The sequence below is a fragment of the Hippoglossus hippoglossus genome, chromosome 20, assembly GCF_009819705.1.
Source record: "Hippoglossus hippoglossus isolate fHipHip1 chromosome 20, fHipHip1.pri, whole genome shotgun sequence".
Lineage (NCBI taxonomy): Eukaryota > Metazoa > Chordata > Actinopteri > Pleuronectiformes > Pleuronectidae > Hippoglossus > Hippoglossus hippoglossus.
This window is the reverse complement of record NC_047170.1, coordinates 14630494-14657825: the sequence shown is the minus strand read 5'-3', so window position 1 is coordinate 14657825 and position 27332 is coordinate 14630494. Positions and strand designations below refer to the sequence as shown.

Genomic DNA, 27332 nt, shown 5'->3' with positions numbered 1-27332 from the left:
ACTTGAAACCCCCACGATAAACAATAGTTTGAGTTTGAAATATGTGTGTATGTATCTATCTATACATGGATATAAAATAATAATAATAAATAATAGTGTATTTAAAATATATAAAGAAACAGAAGAGCATAAAAGAAAAGAGGATTAGTTTGTGGTGCCAAGGTAAAATAATATTGTAGATTTACACCAGTTTAAAAAACAAAACGTCGTGACGTGACCGGAAGAGAATACAAATAACCGTGGGTTGCGCTTTTCACCGCAGCACCTCCACAGGCAGCTAACGGGCAGCAGAAGCCGAGCGGGGCAGAGACAACACGGAGCTGTGGATGTGGCTTTAATGGAGGATCGAGCGACACCGTTAAACAGTGAATAACATCTCGCTGCTCCTGTGCCGCCTCACACGGTTCGATCCCCGCCTCGGTCCGGGGTTCTTTGTGTCGCCGGGCCGCATGGAGTCCGAGCCGAGACGGTCGGCGAGGTGTTGTGCGGACAAGAGAGCATCCAGCTAATGCTAGCCGCTAGCCGCAGCCCAGCCACGGATCGTACGGTGCGGAGCTGAGAGGAGGCTCGGTGCTGCTGCTGCTGCTGCTGCCGCCGCTGCTGCTGCTGTGCTTCAGGACGGACACACAACCTTAACCATGGGCCTCATATTCGCCAAACTGTGGAGCTTCTTCTGCAACCAAGGTGGGTGTTGTTGCGGCTCATTTAACCCCCAGCCGCTAGCTGCTCAACCCCGGGATAACGAGAGGCTGCTAGCCCGTTAGCTCCAAGTGAGCAGCTCCAAGTCCCAATAACAGACAGAGGAGAAACGCGAGGCTGCTCGAAACAAACAGATTAACACAACAACTCCAGCAGCAGCTCGTTCATCACTTCGTCACTGAGAGACTTCATCAGGTTGTCAATCAGCTTCAAGTCACTTTCTAGAACCACACACTGTTTACTGTCGGTTTCCCTCGACTCTCTGAAAACCTTGTTTACTGTAAACAGCCTTTGTTGTTTTACCCTGTAGAGCAAGTTGCAAACAACTGGTGCAGCTGAGCAGTTATTAACAAAGAAGGGTGTTGTTTTAGCATCAGCTTCGTTTATATTGAGTCACAAGATAAATATACAAGCTTAATAAAACTTTTTGGCAGATGTGAGAGAGAGAGAGTGTGTGTGTGTGCGTGTGCGTGTGAGAGGATCACTATTGGTTTTACACAGTGTTGAATGGAGTGATTGAAGTTTGTGTGTGCGACAAAAGTTATCATAAATTAATCTAAGTTTCTCCTGAATAGACCTTCATTTTTATATTTTCGTTTTAAAGTTATTTTTTAAAAATTATTTTAAGTGATGCGTGACAAAAGAAAAGCATCAAATCCTCACATTTGGGGAAATAAAAACTAAGTTCAAATATATGTTTGGATCTATTATTGTGTTTTAAAATGATTGTATTTTGAAAGTGCATTAGTTATGTTATTAGAGTCTGATGGAAATAAGATAGTAGTTAAATCTGGTACGGTGCATCTCTTGTTTTTTTTTTTTTTAGATTAATATTTTTTGAACAATATGTGTAAAAGCCTTAGATTTAACCCAAAAACCACAAAATGTAACTCTAATGTGCACGATACTTTGACATAATACAAAAGTTTAATCTTAGTTTGTCTATCAAGCTGCAGGGTACATAGTCAGGGTTTGTCATAACAAGGTTTTGGGGCTGAAGTGAGAATCTGGTTCTGTTTCAGCAAATGTTACCCGCTAGCCGTTATTTTATAATTATATAATAATTTAGCATTTTCACATTCTGTTCTAATGCAGAGGTTTTTATTATCATCTATCTCCTTCTTCTCTTAACTACTTTGTCCCGTGTAACGTCCCGGTGTGATCACTGGGACCGAGCAGGAGGATTACACAGGAGTCAGGTTTCACCCTCTAAAGGGATTACAGCAGGGTGTGAAGTGGTTGGAGAAATGCTGGTAGCTGAGAACATATAATCAACTCTATGTAATTGCAAGAGCAGTAGCTAATCAAACCAGGAGCCCTGGTCCTTGCAGTTCTGTAATTTCCCTTGAATTTAAGTTTGTTTTCTTTTATTCTGAAACCGCTTTTGCTGCATGTGCTATAAAAAAAAAAAGTTATTTTATAGTGGAGGACAAAGACAACATGTTTGAAAGATAATCTCTTTACATGTTACCGTGTTCAATATTGTCCTTTTTGTTTTACTTATCAAAAATAATCTTATCAGTCCCGGAGTGACATGTTTTCCTCAGACCAGTTGATTGTTGTTTCTATTCAGTCGTTTGTGTTTTACATGTTGGAAGAGAATAGCATGAAGGTAATCGTGACGCTTCAGTAGAGTTGTCTTGGCAGGCTCATCACAGGGCAGCTCCTCTTTAAGGAAGCAATAGATGTGTATCACCCAGTGTTCTGCACAAAGACTGACAGAACTGCAAAGCCCTCTGACCAGACTTCCTTCCTCTCCGGCAGCCAGAGGCCTCAGACAGGCCGGAAAGGTCCAAACACCAAAGTGGGATATTTTCGCACATACGTTTAGTTTGTGGTGTTCTCGCGCTTCACACTCCTCAAAGTCCTGCTAGTGGCTTTTATGAACAGCTAGAATTTACTGTAGGTTAAGTGTAGCTTTGGAAAAATCAGGTCAGCGTGTTTTGGAAAAGGAAGGAAGAAAATAAACTTTTAAAGGCATGAATGCATTGTACTTTATGACCTTATCTATGTGCCACATCTTGTTTTTATAGTGACTGACAATTCAAGATGATTCATAAAAAGATTGTATTCTTGATAATTATATCCTATTGAAGTCAGAAGACTTGAATCAGTCTCAAATTCTTGGATGCCTGAAAATATATATATATATTTAATTGTGTTAATGCTAATTCAACATTACTTCCATCATGCTTTATAATCCTTTTTTCCCCCCTCCTGTTTCTGTGTGTTGTAGTTCTTTCTCAATGATACAGATATTAGAATATTGTAAATAAACTAACAGGAGCTGATATTTGAGTCGACAAACATCTTGGTCAGAATTGATCTCAGCACGCTTGGCTTGGCCGTGGGAAAGACTATAGATCACCTCTGTTTCTGTCTGTAGTTCTCAAGATAACGTAGAGTTCAGAGGGTTATTCTCCCCTTTGATGTTCCACCTTATCTTCATTTAAACTTCATACGTCACAGTCGTCAAAAGTCTTTCAATTGAACATGTTGAAACCTGCAGAAACTCTGTTAACGCACTTTTTCTGTTTTGCAGAGCACAAAGTGATAATTGTTGGACTAGACAACGCAGGGAAAACCACTATACTCTACCAATTGTAAGTAGCTTGAGTTCTAAATCCCTCCTTGTTTTCTGCATCTAAACAAACAAAAAAACTAACTTAATGATTCTGTCGTACAAAGCCTGATGAACGAGGTGGTCCACACGTCTCCCACCATCGGAAGCAACGTGGAGGAAATAGTGGTGAAGAACACCCACTTCCTGATGTGGGACATCGGAGGACAGGAGTCCCTCCGGTCCTCCTGGAACACCTACTACTCCAACACAGAGGTGAGCAACACAAGTTGAGTCGTAGGCGAGGGGGAACTGTAGCCATGGTCCGGCAGCCGTTGTCTTCCTGAGTGTGGCAGCTGGTGTGTTTGTTCAGAGCACAGACGGCAGCAGGAGCCGCCCAAGTCAGAGGTCACACTTTCACAAAGGGGCCTGCCTGGAAAGTAAAGCTGGGGTCAGCGTCTGCACGGTCTTTTGGAGGAGTATCTAGAGTTGTGGCAGATGTGTGGGAGGTCACATTTCACAGGGTGAACCTATTCACATAGGACCAGACTCCTCAACTCTGTCACACTTCTGATTCAACTAGATGTGAAATCATTATTCAATAATCGATTGCTTATTTATATAGTATTTAAAAAAAATACTTTGTCTTATTCCTTTCTATTATAATGAATGTTTCAGATTTTCTACAATTAAGAACATTGTGATGAGCATTCTTTGACTTTTTCGCAAATTTGTTGTTACATCTTTTCTTGATTACTCAATAATGAAAACCTTTTTCTAGCAGCTTCTATCCTGAACTTTATTACACTCCACCAGTGCAGTTACAGATGCAATTTAACACATTAAACTTTTATACCCTTCAAGCATGTTTGAAATGAATAACTGTAGAATTTAGTGACTGTTCCAGAAACTGTAAAGATCTATTACAAAAGACTTTCTATGAGAGTTTCCAGTAGCTCTGCAGTTACTATAGTAACCCGTGTTCGCCCTTTCAGTCCCGAGTCCCTGGTGGTGATCTGGGTCACATTCATGTTGGATAACACGTTTCCACTCGTTTCCTCCTAAAACAAAAAGTGTCTTCTTCCCGAGCCGTGGTCAAAGTGGCATCTCTCACATCACAAAATGAACGTGGCTTTGGTCTTTTGTCATGCAAGGTCGCTCTCTGTCATTGTAAACGGGCTGTTAGCGTAGCAGTCATCAGTGTCCATTGTGAGGCTCTGGGCCTGGAACTCCCCCCCCGCTGTGTTGCATTTCATTGCTGTAAAAGTCTTTTGAAAGAGGTCACCCAGTGTGATTTCTACATCCCACAATGCAGTTCATCATCCTGGTGGTGGACAGCACGGACAGAGAGAGGCTGGCCATCTCTAAGGAGGAGCTCTACAGGATGTTGGCTCATGAGGTAAAGCTCTCATTGTAGTACACTGCTCTGTTTTTGTCATGGCTGTTGATTTTTTCCGCTGACCCTCCCACACGCAGCTACATTGTGTTGAGGTGTCGGAGAGCAGCAGGTTGTGGTTTCATTGTTCTCCCTCCTCTCACTCAGGACCTGCGGAAAGCGGCTGTGCTGATATTTGCCAACAAGCAGGATATGAAGGACTGCATGTCTGCGGCGGAGATCTCCAAATACCTCAGCCTGAGCTCCATCAAAGACCACCCCTGGCACATACAGTCCTGCTGTGCACTCACAGGAGAGGGGTAAGACACATCTGTGCATCTTGTGTTAACTGCAGCAGGCAGTGATGTATGTGCACGGTTGGCAGAATTTTAATTAACTCAAGGATTCGACAGATGAAGTTCCATCAGCTTCTTATGATCCCAACCCTCCAGCTGCCAGATAATAACTGTGCAGATGTTTCTAATTCATCTTCTGAGGGAGACACATAATTATTAGTGTGGCTCATGTAGCTATGATAGATAGACTTGTTTTTTTACATGGCTACTGATTTATTACTGTGTAAGACTAGTGGACTAGAATTGTTTTCCACTTTATAGTAATATATTGAGGCATGCTTCATCCCTGTGACGCGATTGGTGTGTTTGCTAAATGAAGAATACACAGTGCTCAGGTATCATGTATTTAAATAGGATACGAAAAATAGGAGAAATATGATCGTGTTAACCAGAAAGACGTTGGAACTTTTCTTCTTGATACCAAGTTATAAAAATAAATAGTAAAGTGTGGAGAATCTGCAGGTCTTCAAGTCCAGGTTGCATTAAGTCAATTAATTAGAATTTATTGTTATTTACTATTGGAAGGTTTTTCAAAAAATCTTGGACAACGTCTTTGCGAGTTTTCCATCGTACTTTATTGCCGACATATGATTGTGAAATCAATACTGGAATTTCAAATTCTTTGTGACGTCAAAGTCCTAAATTGAACCTGGAGAATCCTGCAGAGACTCCGGTCATAATTTAAAAATCTAACCGCATTGTTGTCATGTATCTCAGCCCTTTTGATATGTAAAATATCTGCGTCTTGAACTTTATTACACACATTTGAAACTGAAGACAGTGAAATGCTGAAGCACTTCGGCTGCTGTGAGTGTTTCAAACCACCAGGTTTCACTAACCCTGTTGAGTTTAAAGCCCATAACAACCTCATAGCTCGATCCGCCCATTGTTTATATTGTCAACATCTTTGTTTTTCCAGTTTATGCCAAGGTCTGGAGTGGATGACCTCCAGAGCCGGGCTCAGATAGCCCCTCCCTCAACCATGGACGGCCTCACTACCTGCACCACCCGGTGACACAGCTGGCAAATAGTTACTTTTTATTTTTTAATGACAACTTTGGACTTTGACCTCTGTGGACCGCACAGTGTGGCAGTACTGACACGTCTGTTACAACGGAACTGACAAAACCAGAACCTATGAACTGACCTGATCGTGGCGCGAGAGCTGGTTTTTACGGTGAAGGAGGAGGAGACAGTCACTTCAGATCGGAGGGTGTCCAGCACCGGACCCTTACACTACATACATATCATGTTACATACACCATCAACGTTACAGTGAGTGGAAAATATGATGCAGCTCTTTTTTGTAATTTTATTTTCCTCCTATAGAAGTTTGTTCATGTTAAATTTAACAGGACAAACAAAGGGATTAGAAGCAGTATTGTTAAACCACATTTGGTGATGGTGGTGGTGGCACCGAGTTTTGCACAGAGCTCATCGGGTGTTTTACACTTTAGTGTCATTATTTTTTTGTTCTCTACATCTGTTACATTTAATTTCAGTTTCATAAGCTACACTGTTGGTGGTTACCCTCACACTCGAGCATTCTGGTGTCGTGCTGAAGTACAAACTCTCCCTTTTTATTCATGTCGGGCCTTGTGTGTCATGAAGCCAAATCAAAGTGTCGGCATGCGGCGTTTGTCCTCCATCTAACCCGAGGGACAAACGGAAATGACTTCAGCTGTTAATTTAAATGAGCAAAACAATGAAATGGCTGTAATGTGATTCCAAACGCAAGTCCCAAGCTCTGTTTTAATAACAGTATTTTTAAATTTTAACACTTATCAGTGATGTATTATGATTTCTATTTAATTTTATTCTTAGCTTTTATAGCCTGCTCCGTTTTGTATTAATCATTGGTGCTCCACTAGTGTGCGTGGCTGATCCACTGCATCCTAATATAAACATTTATTTTCTGCTGCCATTTTGACCTGTACTCCTCTTCAAGTGTTTTATACTTTATTAAAGGGATCAGAATCAGCCGCCATCGAAAAGGTGCCACACGTTTTAAAGGAAGCTGTTACACTCACGTGGTTTGTAGCATTAAGATGATCTGAAATCAATATTTTGGCCATCATAGTTATATCTCAATCCTCAGCCTTAACTAAGCTGTTGCAAGTGTGTGTGTGTATGAATCTGACAGCTGGTTTATGATTTTTCTTCTTTTCTCAACCCATGTTTATCCTTTTTGAGGCGGTGTAAGAATTCCTTGAACTTGCTAACAGATCTATGCACGTGTCACTTTGCAACCGAGTTCCACAGTGGCCAAAAAGAGAGGAGGTGCATTTGTTTGAACCAAAACAGAGAACTTGAAAAGATCTTGGTCTGGATATGCTGCCGAGTGTACCACAGTATCTTAGCAATGGTCGTGAGACAAAGTATTTTTATACTAACAGGAAACGGGTGAACTGCGCAGCCCCCAGACTCTTTGCAGCATTAAGGTTTACAGAAATAATTACCTTGATCTCACAAAGCAAGGGAACTGATCTTATACTGTCAGTGTGGTGATGTAAAGTCTGGGTCATGTACTGTATCTCAGTTTTGTTTTCATTAAAAGTTTGTTTCGAACTTTAGAGTCAGTTTTTTATTTTAACACCGATGCCAAAGAAGTTGTTTCCACACTTTGCCTTTTGTTTTAATTACACAAACAATAGTGGTGGAAGTCGTTGAGTGTTGGTGCTAATCCAAGAATATAGTTACTTATATTTTATTATCCAACATTTTCTCAAAAAAATCCATTGATCTTGGGGGGGAAAAAAATCTGGGATGTTTGACAGATGAGTTTGTGAAATTAGATAAAGCTTGATTAATTTCCAAAGACAAGAAACAGTCAGATCTGATTCAAATACCAGTTTATTCACATCGATACCAGCCAAGAAAAAGCAAAAGCAGTCAAGAAAAGACATAACTCCTGCCCACTTTTTAAATAACGACAAGAGCTTCTCAATTTCTAAAAAATAATGCCGAAAACAGCAATTTTTTTTCTATCAAGATTTTGTATTTTCCTCTCTAAATTTAACTATACATTCACTTTTCAATGATGCCTTTGCATTGAGGTAATGAGCAAAGAAACAACTGGCAAGACGAGACATTTAGAAGGTAGGGTCAACCAGGAAGAGGATGAAAATTAAAATACTGTAGGTAGGTGAAAGACAATATGAAACTGGGTAAAAATACAAATCTGTCAAAAGCTGATATGTTTTCTAAGCTGCAACTCAGGTGTCAATAGTTTCCCCGGTGGATCCCTCCTGTCTCACACGTACAGACGAGTGTTTGCAGTAATAATGGTTAGAAGTGTTTCAAACTCAGTGCTAGAGAGTTCTCACTGTAACGTCACACGGAAAAAAGCAACACAAGCAAACGATGAACAACAAACGAGCTGCTCAGTCAACATCAAACTGGAATCAAATGGACCCCAGGTTGGAATATTAGAAACTTTTTAATCTGCGCCAGTTCTCATTGGTGCTGGTGTTACCTGGAGTCCTCTGACATCATTTGCGAGAAACGCTGCTCGCAGTCCGCCTTTGACCACGCATCCATAAAACAAGACCTTCTTCTCAAACGTCCATGAAGTGGTCTCTTTGGAAACATGGCGAGTGTGTAGGAGGCCCACGTGTGTGTGTGTCAATGTTTTTCTTGGGCCTGGAGCTTCGGGACGAAAAAACACCGGAGAATGAAGGAGCTTTAGGTTACTGTGGGGACCGTGGGGTCTCTTAAAAAGAAAAAAGTCCACCACCTCACGGCTCATAGTTCACTGCCAGCAAAAGAGAAGGCTTCAAACATGCATTTATCTAAAATGGGAACACGGCTTGGGGAGAGGCAGCAAAAACCCCCAAAACAAACACAAAAAAAAGGTAGGATGGAGTGATGAAGGGGGGTGGGGGGAGAAGACCAAATAATCTTTCACCAAGGTGCATCCTCTGGGAGAATTCTCACACGCACAGCGCTCTGGGGCACCTGAGATAAAAGAAAAGAAAGTACAGATGAGACATTCTTCTCATACAACCTGTGAACATGTGTCTCTTCAGTAGGTGAAAACCAATCTGACCTGTCCACAGTGAAACCATCCATTTCCTCATCATCCAGCTCCATGTCCAGCTCGTTGTCGAGACAATCACGACCATATCCGCTCAGGACGCTGCAGAAAGCAAAGAACCTTATTTGTTGGTTTACTCCTTTCTAAACATCCCAACATACAGCCAAGTTATTTTATGTACTTGTAGGGAAACTCAACCTCAACTAATAACACTTTATGGCTGGCTAATAACATGGTCTCTGAATCGGAACAGTGAATATGAATCATGTGAAATGTTGTGTTAGCTGCTTTTTAAAATCTAACTATCAGACACAGAATCTGATGTTAAGAGGATGAAACGAATGACTGACCTGACAGAGCGATACGTGAGGAAAACAATCCTCTTGAGCTTCTTGTTGTAGAAGAAATAGTTGAAGGACCAGAGACTCCCCTCTTCACCGAAAGGATCAGAGTCCAGATCAGGGTTGTAGCTACAAACCGAAATAAGGAAAGAATATTTAAAAAGGCCACTCAGGAACCCAAGGGGATTTTCCGCAGCATAAGTCACCTGCTACACAAAAGGTTTGTGTTCAGCGGACAAATTCCTACCTGTAAATGTCACAGCTTTGCAGGTTAATTTCCTGGTCGATGGCATTCCACAGCTCCGGCCCCACAGAGTTGAACTCTTCGCCCACGGCTGAGATCAAGCTGCTGTTTACTGCATTAGCCACCTGCAGGGAAATTACATTCCAATTAGTATTTCACAAAGCTGGTTTTTACTCTGATGTTTAAAATATAAAGATCTGCTTCACACTGACCCAGTTGACACTCGGTTCACGGCTGAACTCGTGGGCCCGCGCCGCACTGAAGTCGTAGTCCGGCCTGAACGACTCGTTGAGTGTGGTGATGAGGTAGAAAATAGTCTTCCTGCAACACTTGTCACTCAGAGGATTTTCCCCATCTTCACTGCTCTTCCCAAATCTGGACAGGACAACCAAAATACAAAAATCATTGTTAATGTCCAAGCACTGATTCTCTGTCCTTCACCGCTCTGATTGGCTGTGGGCTGCAGTACTCACTGTGAAGGGCTGGTGGTGCTGGTGGACTGAGGGGGGGAAAGAGCCTCCAGGACGTGTGGCTCCCCCTCCTGGCAAAACTGCTTGAACATATGTTTATCATCTCCTGCCATCTTACAGGAGTAGCTCTCAATCCTGTGGAGCAGAAATTATGCATTTTAAATTAAGTGACAATAATAATGGGGGATTAAAATCCAAACTGAATCCCTGAAGACCGCTTCAGTCACCACTCCGGCTTCATCACTGTTACACAACACATGGAGGCATTTTAATGGGTTTTATGAAGCCTGATTCACTTCTGAAGGAGTTTACAAGACACTAAAATATATATTAGGATGCAAATCTTTTGTATACATCTGTGTGTATACAATGATTGTAGCTGTTTTATTTGACAAAATATAAATATGAAGGAAAAATATGAGCATCAGATCTAACTTGTTGACATTATAAATGCAATTCTTATTTAAAAAAAGGATTATAAACTTGCCTAAAGATCTGTATAATGCATCACCTTGTTTGACAACATGGCCTTAACATAACCTGAACCAATCTCACCCCCGTAACCAAATCTGCACAAACACCTGACAAGAACAAGACGGTGCCAAAATATCCTGCGTGCTCGTTCCTGTCTCGGGGTCAGACGGCTCTGTACACAGATATGCAAGCGGAGCACACGGTGTGCAGTTGTTGATCTTGTCCCCGCCCACCCAGGGGTTATGCAAGACCAAAGGTTGTGCAACTTTAGACTCAAGAAGAACTTCTCTGGCTCAGCCGGCCTAATTATAGGGACACCGGTGGCAGAGGACACGGTTGTGGAAATAACTGCCCTGGTTTTCCACCCACAACACAGCTGACCGAGCGGCTGAACACTCATGACAGGACAGATACTGGAGCTGAGGGAGGGTCACGATCAACTAAAATAGGAATAACAACCGCTACCTTCTGAAAAACAACTATAACAGCAGCGTTCTTACATATTTTCTTTTTGTATACATCTATATATAGTTATTGTTGTATTATCTAGTCATACACCCTTCATCTATTACCTTATTCTGCTGCTTTTCTACAATAAACATATGACCTTTATTCAGAGCATGACCTATGTACTTTCAACTTTTATGCATTTCTCTCATGTGCAGTACAAATACAGTTTATTATCACGGTTTGCTGTTGTTTACTTGTGCCGCTAATGCAGATTTTCACCAGTGGAAAACAACACAAACCTTCTGGAAGGTACATTTTTAGTTAAAGTGTGCAGCTTGTGATTCCTGCTGCTATGATGGGCTGCCTCACTAATCGGCTAAGCTGCCTTAACACCAGCAGTCCTGGCAGCTCCAGCTGCACTCAGCTTTCATGAAGTATTACTGCTATATGTTTGTGTGTACATGATTATAAGCCCCAACGACGCACTCCAAAATAGCCACAGGGGGGTGTGAAAGGGCGGGGGGGCGTCACTTCGAGTCACAAAAACACAGAAGCTCGGTTTCAGCCACCGGTCCAAACTCTGCTCTCAGACCAGGCAGCACAGCCCTCTTGCCCTTTATATAACCACACTGTCACTGTAATGATGCCCTTACATAACCTGAAAACATAATGTTTAACAGTTTGCTGAGTGAAAAACACAAACTGTCAGTGATTAACTTTGAGCACAGGTCGTACAAATGGGAGTTTAGTTTAACAATGTGTCATCGTGATATTGCGTAACGTGCAGGAACTCGTTTGCTCTACTACCCTTGTTTACGTGCCAGAGTCTGATCTGCAGCCGCACCTTTCTACTGTCTACACTTGTTTCATGACACAACACCAGACAAGGTATTTCCTTTGTAAGGAAAACTTAAACAACCAAGCGATTTACAAATACAAATCCATTCTGTCTAAGATCATGATATTTAATCTTCTATCGTGTAAGACAGCGATAAAGCACGAAGTACTTACACATGAAAAACAAAGAACATGAAAATATGTTTCATTTTAAGTGGAAGATTTAACTTTTCCTCAATATTTACTAAGATGAACTGACTCATATTTTCTGCTATTTCCTGGGGACAAAATCCTGTAACTACCACAAGGACGTGTAATAAGCTTAAATCATGTGACTTCTCACCTGCCAAGGATGCGAGACTCCCCTGTTTCCACACACAGCTGGGAGCTGAGAGCTTCAAAGCTGGAGTTCTCCAACAGTTTCATTGCTGCCTGAAAAACAAAATATAAAAAGATTGTGTCAGACAAAGATAAAAAAATATAGAAGAAAATAAAGACTTTTAGTTCCACATTTACTCATGTACAAATGTGAGATACTTGTACATGACTTTAGTTATTCATCCTACTCCATTATACTTACCAATCCACTATATTTTAAAGGGAAATATTGTATTTTTATATGTCTGGTTATTAGTCACCTTGCAGGATTTCAGTCGATTAATCTTTCAAAGCTTATTCTTCTCTCATTTAGGAGAAGGCTCTTGTGATAACATAGATGAGTTTTCTAAGTCTTTGATCCTTTGCGCAGAGATTTCAGACTCAGAATCAAGACCTCCTCCTCTTCCTGTTCTTCACGCAGCTAGTTATTATTGTACATATTCCTCCTTTCTCTGCAAAAGCAGCTGTGTGAAACGAATGGTAGGTGTTCCGTACTGAAAACACTAATTTTATTGATGTAGAAATACAAAATTTATAGAGTTTGTTTATAGAGTAAGAAAGGAAAAATTCAAATAAGGATTTGTGATGATCAAAAACAAGTTAATTGGGGAATACCTGAAATACTGTGATGAAATTCATTCACAGCAAAGATATAGAAAATAAAAACTGAGCTGGGTCACTTTTGAATCATGTGTATAGTATTGATGTATTGTTCAATTTTGGTGTTTTATTTTAGTACATATACTTTGGGTTTGTTAACAATCTGACATTTTGTGTCTTTACTTTGATATGAAACATTAAGTCGATTAATCCTTGAATTACCTTGTTAAAAAGGTGATGTTTTAATAATAATAATAATAATTTGATGTAATTATTGTATAGCACTTATCTAAACAAGAGCACTTCTTCAGTTCCCCTCTTTGTACTTTGTCTTATAACAACTACTTGTAATGGTGAACATACAATAACAATAAATTCAGCGAGTAAACAAATGATACAGCTGTCAACATAAGTAGCAGGGTGGTGTAACAGCGCCCCCATGAGGTCATACGTTACATGTCCGCCCCTCCCCCACAACTTAAACCCTCTTCCTGGTTCACTTCGTCCTTTAGAAAACACAGTTTACTCACCGAGAGGTTTTTATTTCCAGCTCAGCGAGAAAACAACACAGGTCAACCCGCACACAGGCGTCTTCTTCCCGGGGACACACAGAGAGAGATTAGCGACCCTCCTGCTTTTCTGTCGGACCAGCTAGCGTTAGCGGCTAAGTTAGCGGTTAGCTTCTCTGGATGTCTTCACTTCACACGGGCAGCGCTTAGTTCGAGCCGGAGCATCTTCCGGGAGCACTCGGTCGAGAGCGGGTTATTCTGGGGCTTTTTAAATTTATACAGAAACTACTCGTCCCGATTAAGTGCGACGACATTAAATCCAGAGACCGTCTGCGTCCGTCGGAGTCTGTCTGCAGCGGCATCCCTCTCCCGGTTCCACAGCGCGGGGGCAATCTGCTGGATCAAGTCGCTCCTTCTCTCAGCGACTCGATCTGAACAAAGTGGCCGCGGACGAGCTCCTGTTCCTGGGGAGAATGTGGAAGTGGGTCACGGTTTCCTCAAAGCGTCGCTAGGACCTTCCTCATCAAAACAACGGGATCGACTGTGCCGTTAGAGCCCTGCCCCCTCTCGTTTATATACGCCCGCTGCCGACCACACCCACTTTGAAATCAACACCGCGCCCTGATTGGTTCGGCGACCTGTCCGTATAAAGAACGAGTCGTGTGATTGGCTGGGGCTTTGTCAAATGTCACGGGACGTCGCTGTATAAACACTGTTGTGGTTTTAGACAATAGATAACAACAATAATATTGTTAAGATATAATAATACGATATTTACTTTTCTGTGATTATAAAGAGAAACATTCACATTGTTTATACATATTAATGTATTGAAGGTCATTTTGTACATATTTCTTTTATATGTATGTATATAGTCTATATTATATTTTCTGCTCATTTATTATTTTACTGTTCTCAAATGGTCCCTGTTAATTGTTTTGGTTGCACTTGGAAAAAGAGATAATAATAATAATACTATCAATACAAAAATAACAATAATACAGATATTTGTTTATCTGTAAACATCTAGAAACATTCACATCGTTTGAACATGTTAATGTGTAAAAGGTCATTTTGTACATGTCTTTACAATCTCTTATAATTCCTTGTGTTTACATGGTATTTTTTTATTATTTTTTTAATTTGCTCATCAAAACAACCGACTCTACTGTATCGTTAAGCCCAGCCCCTTTTCATCATATACGCCCACTCGCGTCCACACCCACTTTGAAATCAACACCGCCTCCTGATTGGTTCTTTGACCTGTTCGTATAAAGAATAAGTCGTGTGATTGGATGAAACTCGCTCAGCCTCTGCGTAGGATGGAGCTTTGTCAAATGTCATGGGACATCTGCAAAAACAAGAAACGGATACTGTGTTTTTTTGGTTGTGTTTGGAATAGAGCTAATAATAAATGATAATATATACAAAGTATTAAAGGCATTTTTTGTAAATGTAAGTTAAGGGTTAGATCATTTTGTACATATATCATTTACACATCTACACAAGTCCAATATTTAAAAATAAAATTTTATTGACAGAAACACAAATTGCATTTAGAAACCTGTTGGTTTGTCATGTCTGTGTGATGTAGTCAGAAACGTGCCCCAGGCCTGTGCACTCATTATCCAGGTACTCCAGGATCACGTTACCCCCATTGTACAGAGGAGTTTCTGGGTGAGCCAGCAGCGAGAGGAGGGTGTCATCCATCCGCAAAGCTTCACCTGTCTGATGGTGACACAACCGCAGCTTCTGCAAACCCAGAGGAGACAGAGAGTCGTTGTTTATATATATTTAGGGTCACTGACATTTATAAAACAACTATAAATAAAACATTAACAATGTTCAGCTATTTTTCTTTTAAATATTATGATAAGTTACCTGTCACTTTAGCTTTGTAAGAGATAGATAAGTGTAATCAAAGGGGGATCAAAGATAAAAGCTAGTTGATATTCCCCAGCAAAACACTACACCTTTTCAAAACTGCTGGAAAGCTTCTCTAAATTAATTTATTGAAATAAAGACCAACCAAAATTTTTAGTTTTTACCAGATTGTAGGTGAGGAAATTGGACAACAGCCAGAGAAATTTTAATTTGACTGATCTTTTGTTAAAGAGCATAGGTTTCACTATGTTAACACACTACTGTTAATAAGGAGAGGTCACTAACAAAACTTTAAAAAAAATTGCAACTTGCTATTCTGAGAAAAACTTATTTTCAAGTACAGAAACATCTTCATGGTTAACCCAACTTCCTTTTAGCAGAGCTCTATCTTGCTGCTGATACATGCAGCAAGAATACAGGCAGGAAAGTGGTCATACTTGAATCTAACACCCACACTTAATGTCTGCAGACAGGGTTGAAAGATACATGGAAATAAATTGTGAACTAACTGTTGATAGTCCTTGCATTTTAAACTTAGTTTAGCTTGTGGAAGTCATGAAGAGGACAATAAAAGAAGAAAGATGGGGAGAGCAGACAATTCCATGTAGCTGCTGTAGTTACAAATGTGTTAATAAAAAGTTTAGTGATTATCAGTAACTCTGCTCCTGCTAGCTGTTACCTTAGCTGTCAGTACATTGTTGTTGTTCTTGAGGCTCGCTAAAGAAGCCGCATAATCCACCACTTTTCCCACACTCCATTTAGAAGAGAAGAACATGGGTTGGCTGGAGTCCTTAGATTCTTTGGGGAGATAAACCTGAAAATAGGTTCTCTCTGTCTGGAAGGCCAAAAAAGGAAAGGATGGAATCATACACAATTCACACATACTAAAAATAATATGCAAGCTTTAATTCTGTCTGAAGCCTTTCTTTTAAACTACATACATAATAGCTAGTACTTTACCTGTGGTAGTCCCTTGTCTCCTGCAGCATGTAGTTTCAGTTTCATTAATGCTACCTTAGCTGCAGTTGCACTGTTCTTTGCTCCTTTACGTCCTTTACTTTTGGATCCATCCTTTGACTCTGAGTAAACATGAGAGAAAGACACAAACACTATCCAATTGTGCTCAGGCTGAGTTATACAAACAAATGTGGATTAGTTAAATCAACAACGATGCCAGCATCAGCACAATACTGACACCATGTGGACAATAAAAGGAACTACACAATAAACTGTGATTACTGATATATTTGTAGTGTCTGTGCAAACTGACCGACAATCTTTTGCACCAGCTCTCTAGTAGCTGCCATTCGAGGTTTTTGGACTTCCAACTTCTCACACTTGTGATCATCTTGATGACGATGGCTGAAAGTCAAGAACAAAATCTTAGAACCTTTCACTTTGAGTTCACGTCATTTGTTTTCCACTCACGTGAACAGAAACAGGCACAGGAACCACGGTTAACATTAATTACGTCATTACATGAAAAGCTTAATGGAAGAGAGAAAAAAAACATTAAACTTACGCCAGACAGAAATGTTTCTCGCACTGTGGACATATTACAGGCAACAACTCTTTTCCTCTGCAGTCTTCAAATGAGCACGGATGACTTGTGCTGCCCCCGGTGGTCTTTGGTTCCTTTTGTTCTTTGTTTTCTGGCTCCTGTAGGGTCAAGGGAAGTAAGTTAAGTATAACAACACAAGAGAAGAGAACTGTGTTTGTTCAAACATAATCAAAGAAGAACATCAAACACTTGTTATCAGTACCTCTGGACATGAGTGGGCCTCTCTGCTTCTGTGCTCGAGGCTGTAAGAGACAGAAGGATGTGTCAGTTTCATTCAAAATTACATGACATACCTGGAATTTGCATTTAAAAAAAGTGGATACTCATTTTTTGGCTGAGCACAATTGATTAGGTACACCTGGCTAAAGTTATTGCAATTCCAATACAACAGACCTGCAGGAAATCCTCCCTTCAGTGAGGTGATAGAGTTAAAAGTGTGAAACAGCTTTACACCGGGATCTGGGGAAATCTTACCAGAAAACACCTCTGCAGGAATCACAGACAAATGGAAGGAAATCTGTAAGAAGGATGGAGAAACAAATTCAACCAGGTTATTCTGATTTCAATAGGGATCATTCAACGACAGTGTTCACAGCTGAAGGGTTTGTGTTGTCTATTAGAACTGTTAACAATAAGTGTGGTTATCATAGCGAACTGCTGAGGGGAAGGATGTTATTCTACTGTGGTCATGTGGCTTCATAACTTGCTCATATTAAATATGAATAAAACAAGAGGTGACAACTCTCAATTCATTCACTGCAGCTGCACTGACGCCAACTACACGTGATCACGTCAAACTAAACTTACACTTACATTCGGTTAAACACGTTAATCAATCAGGAGCTGAACTAAACTAAATGTTGTGATTATAACCTGAACACTAACCAAGCTAGCTGACATGCTAACCATGCTAACAGACGCTCGTTGTCTTGTATTATTGACACATGACGACAAAGTAACATCCTGGTCGAACACACGTGTTTGTTGTAACTGTGGTAAAGTGGACACAGACCGTTCAGACTGCAGGAATCGATCCGACAGTGTTTCCCGATGTCCAATTCAGCCATGAGTCCGTTAGCTTCACCGGTTAGCCGAGAGGCTAAGGATGTCAACACGAACCCTCACCCCTGACGTCATGTCACGTGACTTTTCTCTGTCATTTTAAAAAGTTTCCACGAAGAAAAACTATTTATTTTTTATATCTGTGATAAGATTTACTGACTTTGTTTATTTATTTGTTTTTCTATTCCTTTCATTATTTATCTATTTATTTATATATCTGTAATTTTTCATTTGCTATATAATAAAAGATCCAGTCTATTTAATATAAGATCAAGTCTATTTAATATAAGATCCAGTCTATTTAATATAAGATCAAGTCTATTTAATATAAGATCAAGTCTATTTAATATGAGATCAAGTCTATTTAATATAAGATCAAGTCTATTTAATATAAGATCAAGTCTATTTAATATAAGATCAAGTCTATTTAATATAAGATCAAGTCTAAGATCAGGTCTATATAATCAAACCTTCCTACTAACACATGTAAAGAAGCTCATCCCCTGCTACTCACCCCCATGTACAATTAAGAAATAATACATGAACTCCACACAAAGAGGAATTTCACCAACCACTGCATTCAGCCATTTATTCATTTAGAAATATTTTCTCTTAATACAAACACTGACCCCCCCAATTTCTCAGAATATCAAATTTAAGACAGTGTCAGGTAGATGGAATAAATTAGGACCAGGCAATAATACAAGATCCATAATTATCACAATATAATTATCATCAATGGTAGTTTAACAAAAGTCCACTATAAACTGATTATACTGCTTATGCATTGTACCAACACAGTGAGAAGGTGTAAACAGAACTGATACCTTGATGATTGATTATTATTTATCAAATGTCAACTGAGAAGAAATAATGTCACATTTATCCTGATAATTACTAATATCGCCTGATATGAACATTTTGATCTTGATATAATCTTTAGCCACATTGCTCAGCCCTAGAATAATTAATTGTGCACTGATAAATACTTTATTGTAGAGGTCAAATTAATGAGTTAACCCACAGTTAAAAGCTTCCACTAAATATTAAACCAAAAAGGACAATTTGTTCAAAAATATTTATTGTCTACGTATATTCATTACTCATTGGTCTCCTCTTCTCTTTTTACAGAACAGCCAGAGCAGTTGGTCTCTGTACGCTCGGTTCAGGAAGAAGTACATGACGGGGTCCAGCACACCACTGACACAGGTGAGGGCCGATGTGATCCGATTGGCTATTCCCAGTGACCGGCGGCCTGCTGCTGGGGTCACGATGTAGATCACGCGGCTCACATGATAGGGCACAAACGCAAGAAGGAAGTTGGTCACAATGAGTATGATCATTTTTATCGCCTTGTCTTTCACAGGCCGTTCTTCCTGTTGGGTCACTGTTCTCAGTTTCAGCAGAATCAGTATGTAGGAAACCACTACAGTGGTGAGGGGAATAACAAACGCCACAATGGTTGAAACCAAAGCCTTGCGAGTCGTCTTTTCTAAGTAGAGCTTGTTGCAGGTGCCAGGTGAGTTGGCCCCCTTCCCGATAGAGAAAAGTGTTGGACTCATAGAAACAATAACCAACACCCAAAGAACACCAACGGCTATCCTTGCATATTTAGCATTCCTGACTAACCGCGACTTTAACGGTAAAACCACAGCTAGACATCTGTCCAGGCTGATCAGGCTCATCAGGTAGAGGCTGCTGTACATGTTCAGGTAGAAGAGGAAGCCCGACAGCTCACAGAGGACATGTCCAAAAGGCCAGTGGTTGTCTGACAGGTGGTAAACTATTCTCATGGGTAAAATGAGGATGTAAGACAGGTCGGCGACTGAAAGGTGCATCAGGAAGATCCTCGATGGAGACGTGTTCTCCTGGTGAAAGAAGGCCCACAGTGCCAAAGCGTTCCCGGGCACGGCGACGACGAAAACCAGGATGTAAAAGACAGAAAAGACAATGTTCTCATGGTGGGAGTCACTGCTGTAGAAGACCTCAGAGGTATTCATGGTTGCAGTGGATCAACCTGGTGCAGCACAATAACAGACACAAACAACCAGTTATGGTGATTTACAGCGATGACGGCCTGCACCCACAGTGTGTTCTGACGACTCAACACATTCACCGTGGTATCAAAACAAAAAGGGCAAATGCAAAGTGTGCATGTGACAGAGATGACTTGAGAATCAACCCACATGCAGCATCATGTGTTAATTGGCAAATACAAAAAACAGGAAGTGTCCTTGAAAAGTTTCAGTGTTGATGAATACACAGAAAAAGCTGACTTCATATCAAATGTTACCATTTCCTTTTTTTCAAGATAGTTTAAAAAGTGGAAACATTATTAGAGTTGCCCAACACAAATCGCATGTAAATTCCATTAATAGCATAAACAGCATTTCCTTGAAACAAATATTTAAATGTTTAAAATGCTGATAAATATGTCCCCCTCTTTTATGGCAAATAATATCTTGTAGTTGTGATTCACTTTAACTTACATTGATCATTTTAAATCAATCACCAGCAAACTCCACCATCAGCTGCATGTTGTTAAAACCCCCAAACCCTTTAAATTTAGATTTCAAAGATTTTCAAGTCTCTGTGTAAATGCTATTCATGTTTAACGTAGTTTAAACACTAAAATGGTGAAACATGCTCAAACAGGATTTGTATTTTAAGCGTCACAATTCTTCTTCTTTTGAACAATTACATTTCGGGCATAATAATTCCCCATCGAGGTCAATAATCGTTAATCAGATTCTTACCTGCAATTGCTGAGGCTCAGAACACAGAATTCCACTACACAGTGTATTGCGTGTCAGTGAGAATCAGTTGTCTGACCATAAGAGAGACGGGTGGAAGTGAGAACTGCTCTTTTGCTGTGGAGCTGCAACACTTTCAAGTTTACACAAACACTATGTGACAGATGCAACAAACACTTAAAATAGACTGAATCAAACAGGAAGCCACACAGACCAGGATAAATGATGAAGCTCGGTGTGTTACAAGCATGCAATTCTTTATTTTTGCTACTCCAACACATCTTTACCACATTGCTCTTTTATAGTATGATTTAAAGCTTTACAAAAAGGAGGAGAAAACCAAATATTTACAAAAATCTATCTGTGCAAACATAATTCTTCTTTTACACCACTCTCCTAAAGTTTTTGAAAGGCATGCATACAAATAAACTTTGGTATGTTAACAAAACTACTCATTTTCTTAGTAGAAGCGTCTATGTACACATGGGAGAACTGATTCATTTCTTTGTTTTTAGTACAGTTTACATTTAGACAACAATACATGTTAACTTAACAAACCAAGACCAGCAGGTCAACACTTCAACCAAGAAGAGTTCATGTAAATTCCTCTAAATCTTGTGACTGGGTTAGGCCTGAAGTGAGTCATTGTACGACAACTTTGGCAAAGAGGCACACTAAAATGAAAACTTGTATTACTCATGATCCCAGTTGTGTATGTATATATATCTGTAAAAGAAATTGGCAGAGAAAATAAGAAAATACTCTCAGTTCATAGTGAGATTGACTTTAAAATGTCTGTATACACGAATGTATACGTTCATAAAAGGCATTTACAGGACTGCTGAATGTCTGGCAACACAGGAAAATAGAAGATTAAATATACTATGATTATTCAATCTCTGGTTTGAAAAATAAAACACAATTTTTTTACACCGTACTTTGTGATTGTACATCAACTGTATTTTCCCTATTCATAGCTACAGCAAGAAAAATAGATTTTCAACACCACGAAAGCCTTCCACTTCAACTACAAAGTGGGAAAACTTTTTTTTTTTTAAAGTTTCTTTGTAAAATCTTTTGTGAGAACATCTGGAACACCTTCAGGAGAGAATCAAAATCCAAGTAAGTACAATCCAAGTAACTCAAAAGGGGTTAAAAGTATCGATGTGAGAATACCAGTGTCAAATAAAACAAGAGTCGGGGGGGGGAGTGCATCACTTAATACTTTTACAAAAACTTTTAAAAAATAGAAAAAGAAAACAAACAAACCAAACTATCTAAAATAAAACATGACCACATCTACCTGCTGCGCAGTAAAACCACAGGGGGGCGATAGTGGGGCTAAGTAGTGTCCTTAGCTGATGCGGCTGTTGGGATGCAGGATTTGCCGCTGCTGCCGTTGTGGGACCTGTAGCTGGTGAAGCTGGGGGTGTGTATGGTGCGGATGCTCTTTCCACCCGGGCCCAAAGGTGTGGGCGACAGAGGGGAGGGGGAGGAGGAGGATGAGGAGGAGGAGGAGGAGAATGAAGAGGAGGAGGAGGAGTGCACTCGACCATTCTGGGTCTGCGAGGAGAACGAGAGAGCTTTACCTGTGTGCTGTGAGGGTGCGGGGGGTTTGAGGGATCCGTTAGACAGGGAGGGGATGTGGGAGGAGGGCAGGGTACCAGAACGAGGAGCGTGAGAGGACAGGATGGAGGACTTTGAGGAAGAAGAGGAGGAGGATGAGGAGGAGGAGGAGGAGGAAGGGTTAATGGGATTAGTAGCATCTGAGTTTGGTGCAGACTGGGAACTGCCTTTAGGAGAGCTAGGATAAAAAGCAGGGATTTTAGAGATGGGTATAGTAGGGGAAGTAGTTTTATGATCCCCTCCCACTCTTTTAGCACTTCCGTTAGCCTGCAAACAGAGATGCCAAAACAGATACTGGTTGTCAAAATAGAAATCTGGTCAAAAAACACAAATAAAAAGGCAAGACGATGTTAAATCAAACTACAGGTTATATGCACACAGAAACACTATGACTGCACAAACATGAATATCACAGCTAACAGACACCAACACATTTACAGAAGCTGTTCTCGCTAGGTTACACGAGAGGTGAGACACACTGAACTGAGACATGTTACCAAAGAAAAGAGAACTGCGAAGGTTAGAGGGTGTCCACAGATCGCCGGCGTGTTGTTAGAGGAGGGGTGCGTTAGGTTTAGTGTGTCGGGGGAGGAGTCAGAAGGCAAAGCGGGAGAGAATTAGGGTTAAAGGAGTTTAGTAGAGTGAGAGCAGAGGGGGAAACGTGGGCCGGCGTTCCACGGACAACACGCTGTTGCAAGATGGTGAGTTGTGCTGAGGTCTTGGGGGGGTGAGGACGTACATCACAGTGAGGTTAAGAAGCTACAATGCAGCGATGTTGGGGTTTGAGCAGAGGTGCGTTGTGAGGAGTGGGGGAGCACAGCCGAAAAAAAGTCAGTTAGGGTGTGTGGTTTGTTTTTTGTTGTTTTTTTTACACAGCCATAAGCATCCTGGGGTTTTTCACGACACTGTTAAGGAGCTCAGCTGTGATGGGAACCGGAGATGTGGTGACAGAACTCAGATGATAGGGTTCCACTTCTCTCTTTGACATTTCTTTTTTTTTTTTTTTTGTAAGTCACCAACACAGTGAAAACCATGAGCAGTGTGGACATGCAGAAGCATACAGTACAGTGATGTTATGGGGGTAACAGTCAAGAGTCAAACATGCCTTCTCGTCAGAGCAGACTCGAGAGAAACAGTCGCCTTCCCGGCAACTTTATTCTTTTAATTAAAACACTTGAAATCTCACAGCTTTGGTAGTTTTTTTCCCCTTTTATAATACATGCCTCATGTGTTTCGATCCCTACGTGCTTTGTTTCCTCTAGTCTCTGGTAAGGCCCTACAGTAAAACTACCTGTCGGAACTGCCTCTGGGCGTCCTGCAGTTTTTGCTGTTTTCCTGCTTTGTCAGTAGTACCCGGCGACTGCCTGGACTTCGCAGACAAAGGGACGGGCATCCGACTAGTGGGGGAAGCGACACTGGCGTTCTGCAGGGGGATCCAAACGAAAAAACAAGGAATAAAACAAAAGAAAGAAAAAAACACACCATACAGGAAGCATGAAAAATCAAGGCACTGACAGGTTCAAATAAAACTCATTCAATAGCTCCAACGATCAACACCAGTGAAAGAACATGCACCCCGTGGGACCGTAAACCTCAAAGTCAATACACACAGTACATGCTTGAGAGATCACGTGAGACACCAGAGCTGAATCATCATGAGACTCTTTTATGATGAGTTTGCCACTTGCTGAAAACCTCAGAGTTTTAGCAGTGAGCTGAAAGTGAAAGGTGGGGGGTAACCAGGAACCCAGCAAAAATGCCAAACCCCAATCATGTCGCCATGATTTCACAGAGGGGAGAAAGCCACTGGGGGACATTTCCGACATTTCCCAGCACCTGTGGAGTGGATTAATGATTCTGTGATTTCAGTGGTTAGGGTTGGAGAGAAGGTAGGTTGGAAAATGAATTTAAAAAAAAACCAAACAAGAAGCACCCAAAGCCTCCCGGAGCAAAAGGAGCTAGAGCGAGACCTGTTGCACGGTGCTGGGGGCACTGGGGACAGTGATGGCGGAAGCAGTGGTAGTGGTGGTAGTAGGGATGACTACAGGGCGAGGAAGGAGCTGCGGTTTAGTCTTCGGCTGCAGTGATTTTTTGCTGGGTACCTTAGGGCCTGACGCTCTGGAGGTAGGGAGAGAGGACGACCTCTTTAGCCCCCCTCCATCTGAGCTCTTCATGTTCCCTGCTTGAGCCTCCTCCTGGGGGACGGGCTCCTCGGGGGAGAGTGGGCCCATCTCGCTGATGGTGGTCTCCAGCTGCTTGATGGTCTGCTCCAGGCTGTCCAGGGTCTTGTAGGTGTTCTTCCGGATCTCGTCCGTCCTGCCGTGGGAGTCGGAGCTCTGCCTCCTCAGCTGCGCGGTCGAATCCGTGACATTGGCCGCGTCCGCTAAAGATTTTGAACGTGAAATCTCGAATCTCTTCGCTTCTTTGTGCTGCCTGATGGTACCGTCACCTTCCTCCTCATCTTCGTATACGACCACCTGGAGAGTCTTCTTGCCCGACTTGGTGCCGGAGCGAATCGCTTGGGTCAGCGCCGCCAGCTGCTTCTTGGGGAACTTAAACCTGAACTTCTTCTTACTGTCCTGCTTGGCGTCTTCGTTCGTCTCCATGTTTATTCCACTGTCCGTCAGTTCGGATATCGACGACGAAGACGAGGACGATAAGCTGTTGTGGTCGGCGGTGCCCTGTGAAGATCTGACCTTTTTGTCCTCAGCCGATTTGGTCCCTTCAGCTTTTACCTGCAGCCAACCACCCCTCTCCGTGTCCGACTCCTCGCTCTCCTCATCGATGCGCTCTTGTGCCAGCATCCTCTCCAGTTCCTCCTCAGACTCAAATATGGTGGACAGACGCTTGTAGGCCGAGCGGATGTCCATGGGCTCATCGAAAATGATGATGACGGGCTTCTTGTTGAAGCCATTATCCGGCGGCACGTTGGGATCCCCCGCGGTGTTCCCTCGGTTTTGGGCGCATCCTAGAGTGAATGTCTGAACGCTTCCCTTCTTGGCGTTGACCAGATCCTGGTACTCGCCAGAGGACAGAGGCTGAACCTTGGTGTTGGTGATCATAAATGCTATGTTGTCTGGAGGTGGAGGCGCCTCTTCCCCAGGCAGATCCTGACTAAGACCCGCGCCCTCATCGTAATCCACAAAAGTAGCTTCCGGTGGATCGCTGTTCTCACTCGGAGCCTTTTTCGTTGAGGAAACAGAACTTTTAGGCATCTGTCTAACGGCGCTAATTGTGGTTGTTTCCGTCGCCTCTGGGATTATATTCTTACTGGAAGAAACAGGCTCCTGTATGATTTTACTTTTCTTCTCAGCGTTCATTTTGTTGAGCATTTTGCCCTTCTCCATTTCCACCTTGGTCTTCAAGGATTCCGAGCGTTTCACTTGCTTCTTTGGCAGTTTGAATATGGTCAGTCCCACGGGTTTAGGTGAAATCGGTGGCGGCGTTAAAGGCGGAGGGGATTTGGGTGGTGGAGACTGTGGCGGCTGCTGTTCCTGGCTTGGAGAATTGTCGTTAACATTGACATTTGACACCTGTGTTGACAGCTGCGCGGGCTCTTGGTGCTCGGGGGTCTCCTCCGTTCCTGACAAGGGTGGATGATCTTTGGGAATCTGGCCAGTCACATAGTAAATGACCTGCGATCGGGAAAGGAAAACAGAAAGTCATCATTTCATAAAACTTTCACGTTGTAGAATATTCACAAAAAAATGCATGAAAATATTGTTAGGAATCAAACGTGACACGTACCCCTTGGCTCTGTCGCACAGGGGTGTTCCCGTTTTCATCCGTGTCTGGATCTTTATCCTCTCGACTGGGCTCTGAGCTCTGCTAGGACAGTGTGTGAGGGAATAATATTACTGTGCAACTGGCGCGCCAAGTTGCTGTGGATTAACTGTGACTTGACACACAAGGCTGCGGCCGCATTTACGATGTCAAAGCTGCATTGGGTAATGACCTTGTACAAGTACAACAGCAAATGTAATTACAGTTTGTACTCCTCAGATTTTTCTCCAGTTTAAAACCGTATCACTTTTAAACGAATAAATTCTCTGTATCAAAACGCGCACGGGGCAAATAAACACGTTTAACTTTTTAAGCTGCATTTTTTACAACAAACAAGATGCTCAAGGATTTTGCAAAAACTACTGAACAGATTTCCATGAAACTTTTTGGCTCAAATTCGGACAAAGGGCAGATCTAGAGCAACTTTTGATTACTTTCTTTTACATTGTGAGATATCGTTTATACTTTTTCACCAGTTTCTCTGAGAATAATTCAAGGATCTTGTATTAAAAAATACGGCCTGTTAAGGGGACTGAGCGTGTGGAATTTGGTGCAGCTGGATTGAATGGAAGGGGGCTGATATGCTCTCTATTGCGTGCCATGCTAGTAATCCACAGTATCTACAAGCTCTAATTTGTTAGCTGACACTTACACACGTTTTAAAATCTTTGCCGTGAACTAATCTTGGTTGCACTTGAACATACCTGTCCGCTTCGTCACATAAAAAAAAAACATATTATTAAATGCGTGATTTTCTATGTATAGACTTGAAGGGATGCGCTGGTTACGTAGGTGTGAAGCTGGGAAAACAAACTGAGGTGAAGTTGTGCAAAGACGAAGAGGAACAGAAAAGTGATCCCTCAGAAAAAGTGATTGGAGAGGAGCATGCAAAGTGGCCAGGCTGACCTCTAGTGAACCAAGTCTGCAAAAACACATGTGTCTGCACAGGGAGTTTTCACTCATGTCGTTTCTCTCAATCGTCAAATCATTTCAGAAATACAAAAAAGATGTTTTTGTAATGAAGACATGTCATTGAAGAAAGACAAAAGACGATTTGAATTGCCTGTAGGGATACAGTGCCGAGGTCTTTATTGATTTGGAGAAAAATAGACAAGACACACCATCGTCTGGTCCAGACACACAGAAAAGACACAGCATCTTTTCAGAGGCTTCATTTTATGCAGACTTAATCCTGAAAACCCAAGCTGTGATCCCCGGCAGAATCAAACAGAAGGAAGGGGAAGTGAGGCAGCGAGGAAAGAGGAGTTTTTGGAGGCAGCTGTTACAGGTTTCTCTCGAGCCAAAGCAAGGGTGCGAAAGTCGGAGAAGGGTTA

At 41.6% G+C, this 27332-nt stretch overlaps 5 protein-coding genes across 20 annotated transcripts in view; 1 reads left to right on the top strand and 4 right to left on the bottom strand.

The window, feature by feature from the left end:
• Positions 1 to 219: 219 nt before the first annotated feature.
• Positions 220 to 9640, top strand: arl8 (ADP-ribosylation factor-like 8). The gene is made up of 8 exons (XM_034572268.1): positions 220 to 684; positions 3242 to 3302; positions 3388 to 3535; positions 4575 to 4658; positions 4803 to 4954; positions 5910 to 6836; positions 8679 to 8684; positions 9630 to 9640. Exons 1-6 carry the CDS (start codon positions 639 to 641, stop codon positions 5956 to 5958), a joined length of 540 nt encoding a protein of 179 aa, XP_034428159.1. The 5' UTR covers positions 220 to 638; the 3' UTR covers positions 5959 to 6836; positions 8679 to 8684; positions 9630 to 9640.
• On the bottom strand, positions 7826 to 13891 carry maf1b (MAF1 homolog, negative regulator of RNA polymerase III b). Of its 2 annotated transcripts, XM_034572266.1 has the most exons (8): positions 13351 to 13890; positions 12186 to 12274; positions 10085 to 10216; positions 9824 to 9986; positions 9615 to 9736; positions 9377 to 9496; positions 9039 to 9128; positions 7826 to 8947 (listed from the first exon to the last, which is right to left on the bottom strand). In XM_034572266.1, exons 2-8 carry the CDS (start codon positions 12266 to 12268, stop codon positions 8923 to 8925), a joined length of 735 nt encoding a protein of 244 aa, XP_034428157.1. In that variant the 5' UTR covers positions 12269 to 12274; positions 13351 to 13890; the 3' UTR covers positions 7826 to 8922. The 2 variants fall into 2 exon arrangements, with proteins under 2 accessions (XP_034428157.1, XP_034428158.1); XM_034572267.1 differs by lacking the exons at positions 7826 to 8947; positions 9039 to 9128 and adding an exon at positions 9142 to 9169 and having other exon boundaries at positions 9348 to 9496; positions 13351 to 13891.
• Positions 13892 to 14838: 947 nt separating this feature from the next.
• On the bottom strand, positions 14839 to 17921 carry zfand1 (zinc finger, AN1-type domain 1). Its single transcript, XM_034572880.1, has 8 exons — positions 17787 to 17921; positions 17249 to 17291; positions 16977 to 17016; positions 16736 to 16872; positions 16484 to 16575; positions 16174 to 16292; positions 15893 to 16048; positions 14839 to 15081 (listed from the first exon to the last, which is right to left on the bottom strand). Exons 1-8 carry the CDS (start codon positions 17839 to 17841, stop codon positions 14905 to 14907), a joined length of 819 nt encoding a protein of 272 aa, XP_034428771.1. The 5' UTR covers positions 17842 to 17921; the 3' UTR covers positions 14839 to 14904.
• Positions 17922 to 18539: 618 nt separating this feature from the next.
• Positions 18540 to 20730, bottom strand: LOC117753680 (uracil nucleotide/cysteinyl leukotriene receptor). 2 transcript variants are annotated; one of them, XM_034571914.1, is made up of 3 exons: positions 20593 to 20710; positions 20326 to 20393; positions 18540 to 19853 (listed from the first exon to the last, which is right to left on the bottom strand). In XM_034571914.1, exon 3 carries the CDS (start codon positions 19834 to 19836, stop codon positions 18940 to 18942), a length of 897 nt encoding a protein of 298 aa, XP_034427805.1. In that variant the 5' UTR covers positions 19837 to 19853; positions 20326 to 20393; positions 20593 to 20710; the 3' UTR covers positions 18540 to 18939. The 2 variants fall into 2 exon arrangements, with proteins under 2 accessions (XP_034427805.1, XP_034427804.1); XM_034571913.1 differs by lacking the exon at positions 20326 to 20393 and having other exon boundaries at positions 20593 to 20730.
• A 95-nt stretch (positions 20731 to 20825) lies between these two features.
• The window catches only part of si:ch211-285f17.1 (sickle tail protein), a 108817-nt gene continuing 102310 nt past the window's right edge, over positions 20826 to 27332 (bottom strand). For 5 of the 14 annotated variants that reach the window (XM_034571900.1, XM_034571898.1, XM_034571901.1 and 2 more), the window contains 4 exons: positions 25963 to 26043; positions 24186 to 25850; positions 23507 to 23638; positions 20826 to 22482 (listed from right to left, as the gene is read on the bottom strand). In XM_034571900.1, the coding sequence (XP_034427791.1) occupies positions 21931 to 22482; positions 23507 to 23638; positions 24186 to 25850; positions 25963 to 26043 (2430 nt within the window). In that variant the 3' untranslated portion in view covers positions 20826 to 21930. The remainder of the gene's footprint in view (positions 22483 to 23506; positions 23639 to 24185; positions 25851 to 25962; positions 26044 to 27332) is intronic. The other 9 variants (XM_034571904.1, XM_034571909.1, XM_034571905.1 and 6 more) reach the window with 5 other exon arrangements.

Bases quoted from the DNA above. Each gene is read 5' to 3' on its own strand.
- arl8 (XM_034572268.1), top strand. From the start codon at position 639: ATGGGCCTCATATTCGCCAAACTGTGGAGCTTCTTCTGCAACCAAG. The intron at 3,303-3,387 runs GTAAGTAGCTTG...TGTCGTACAAAG, and splicing joins ACCACTATACTCTACCAATT to CCTGATGAACGAGGTGGTCC. The intron at 4,955-5,909 runs GTAAGACACATC...TTGTTTTTCCAG, and splicing joins TGTGCACTCACAGGAGAGGG to TTTATGCCAAGGTCTGGAGT.
- maf1b (XM_034572266.1), bottom strand. From the start codon at position 12,268: ATGAAACTGTTGGAGAACTCCAGCTTTGAAGCTCTCAGCTCCCAGCTG. The intron at 9,737-9,823 runs GTCAGTGTGAAG...ATTTCCCTGCAG, and splicing joins GTGAACCGAGTGTCAACTGG to GTGGCTAATGCAGTAAACAG. The intron at 8,948-9,038 runs GTCAGATTGGTT...CTTTTATCTCAG, and splicing joins GATGGTTTCACTGTGGACAG to GTGCCCCAGAGCGCTGTGCG.
- zfand1 (XM_034572880.1), bottom strand. From the start codon at position 17,841: ATGGCTGAATTGGACATCGGGAAACACTGTCGGATCGATTCCTGCAGT. The intron at 17,292-17,786 runs GTCTGTGTCCAC...TCCTTCTTACAG, and splicing joins CGATTCCTGCAGTCTGAACG to ATTTCCTTCCATTTGTCTGT. The intron at 16,873-16,976 runs GTACTGATAACA...TTGACCCTACAG, and splicing joins AGGCCCACTCATGTCCAGAG to GAGCCAGAAAACAAAGAACA.
- LOC117753680 (XM_034571913.1), bottom strand. From the start codon at position 19,836: ATGAATACCTCTGAGGTCTTCTACAGCAGTGACTCCCACCATGAGAAC.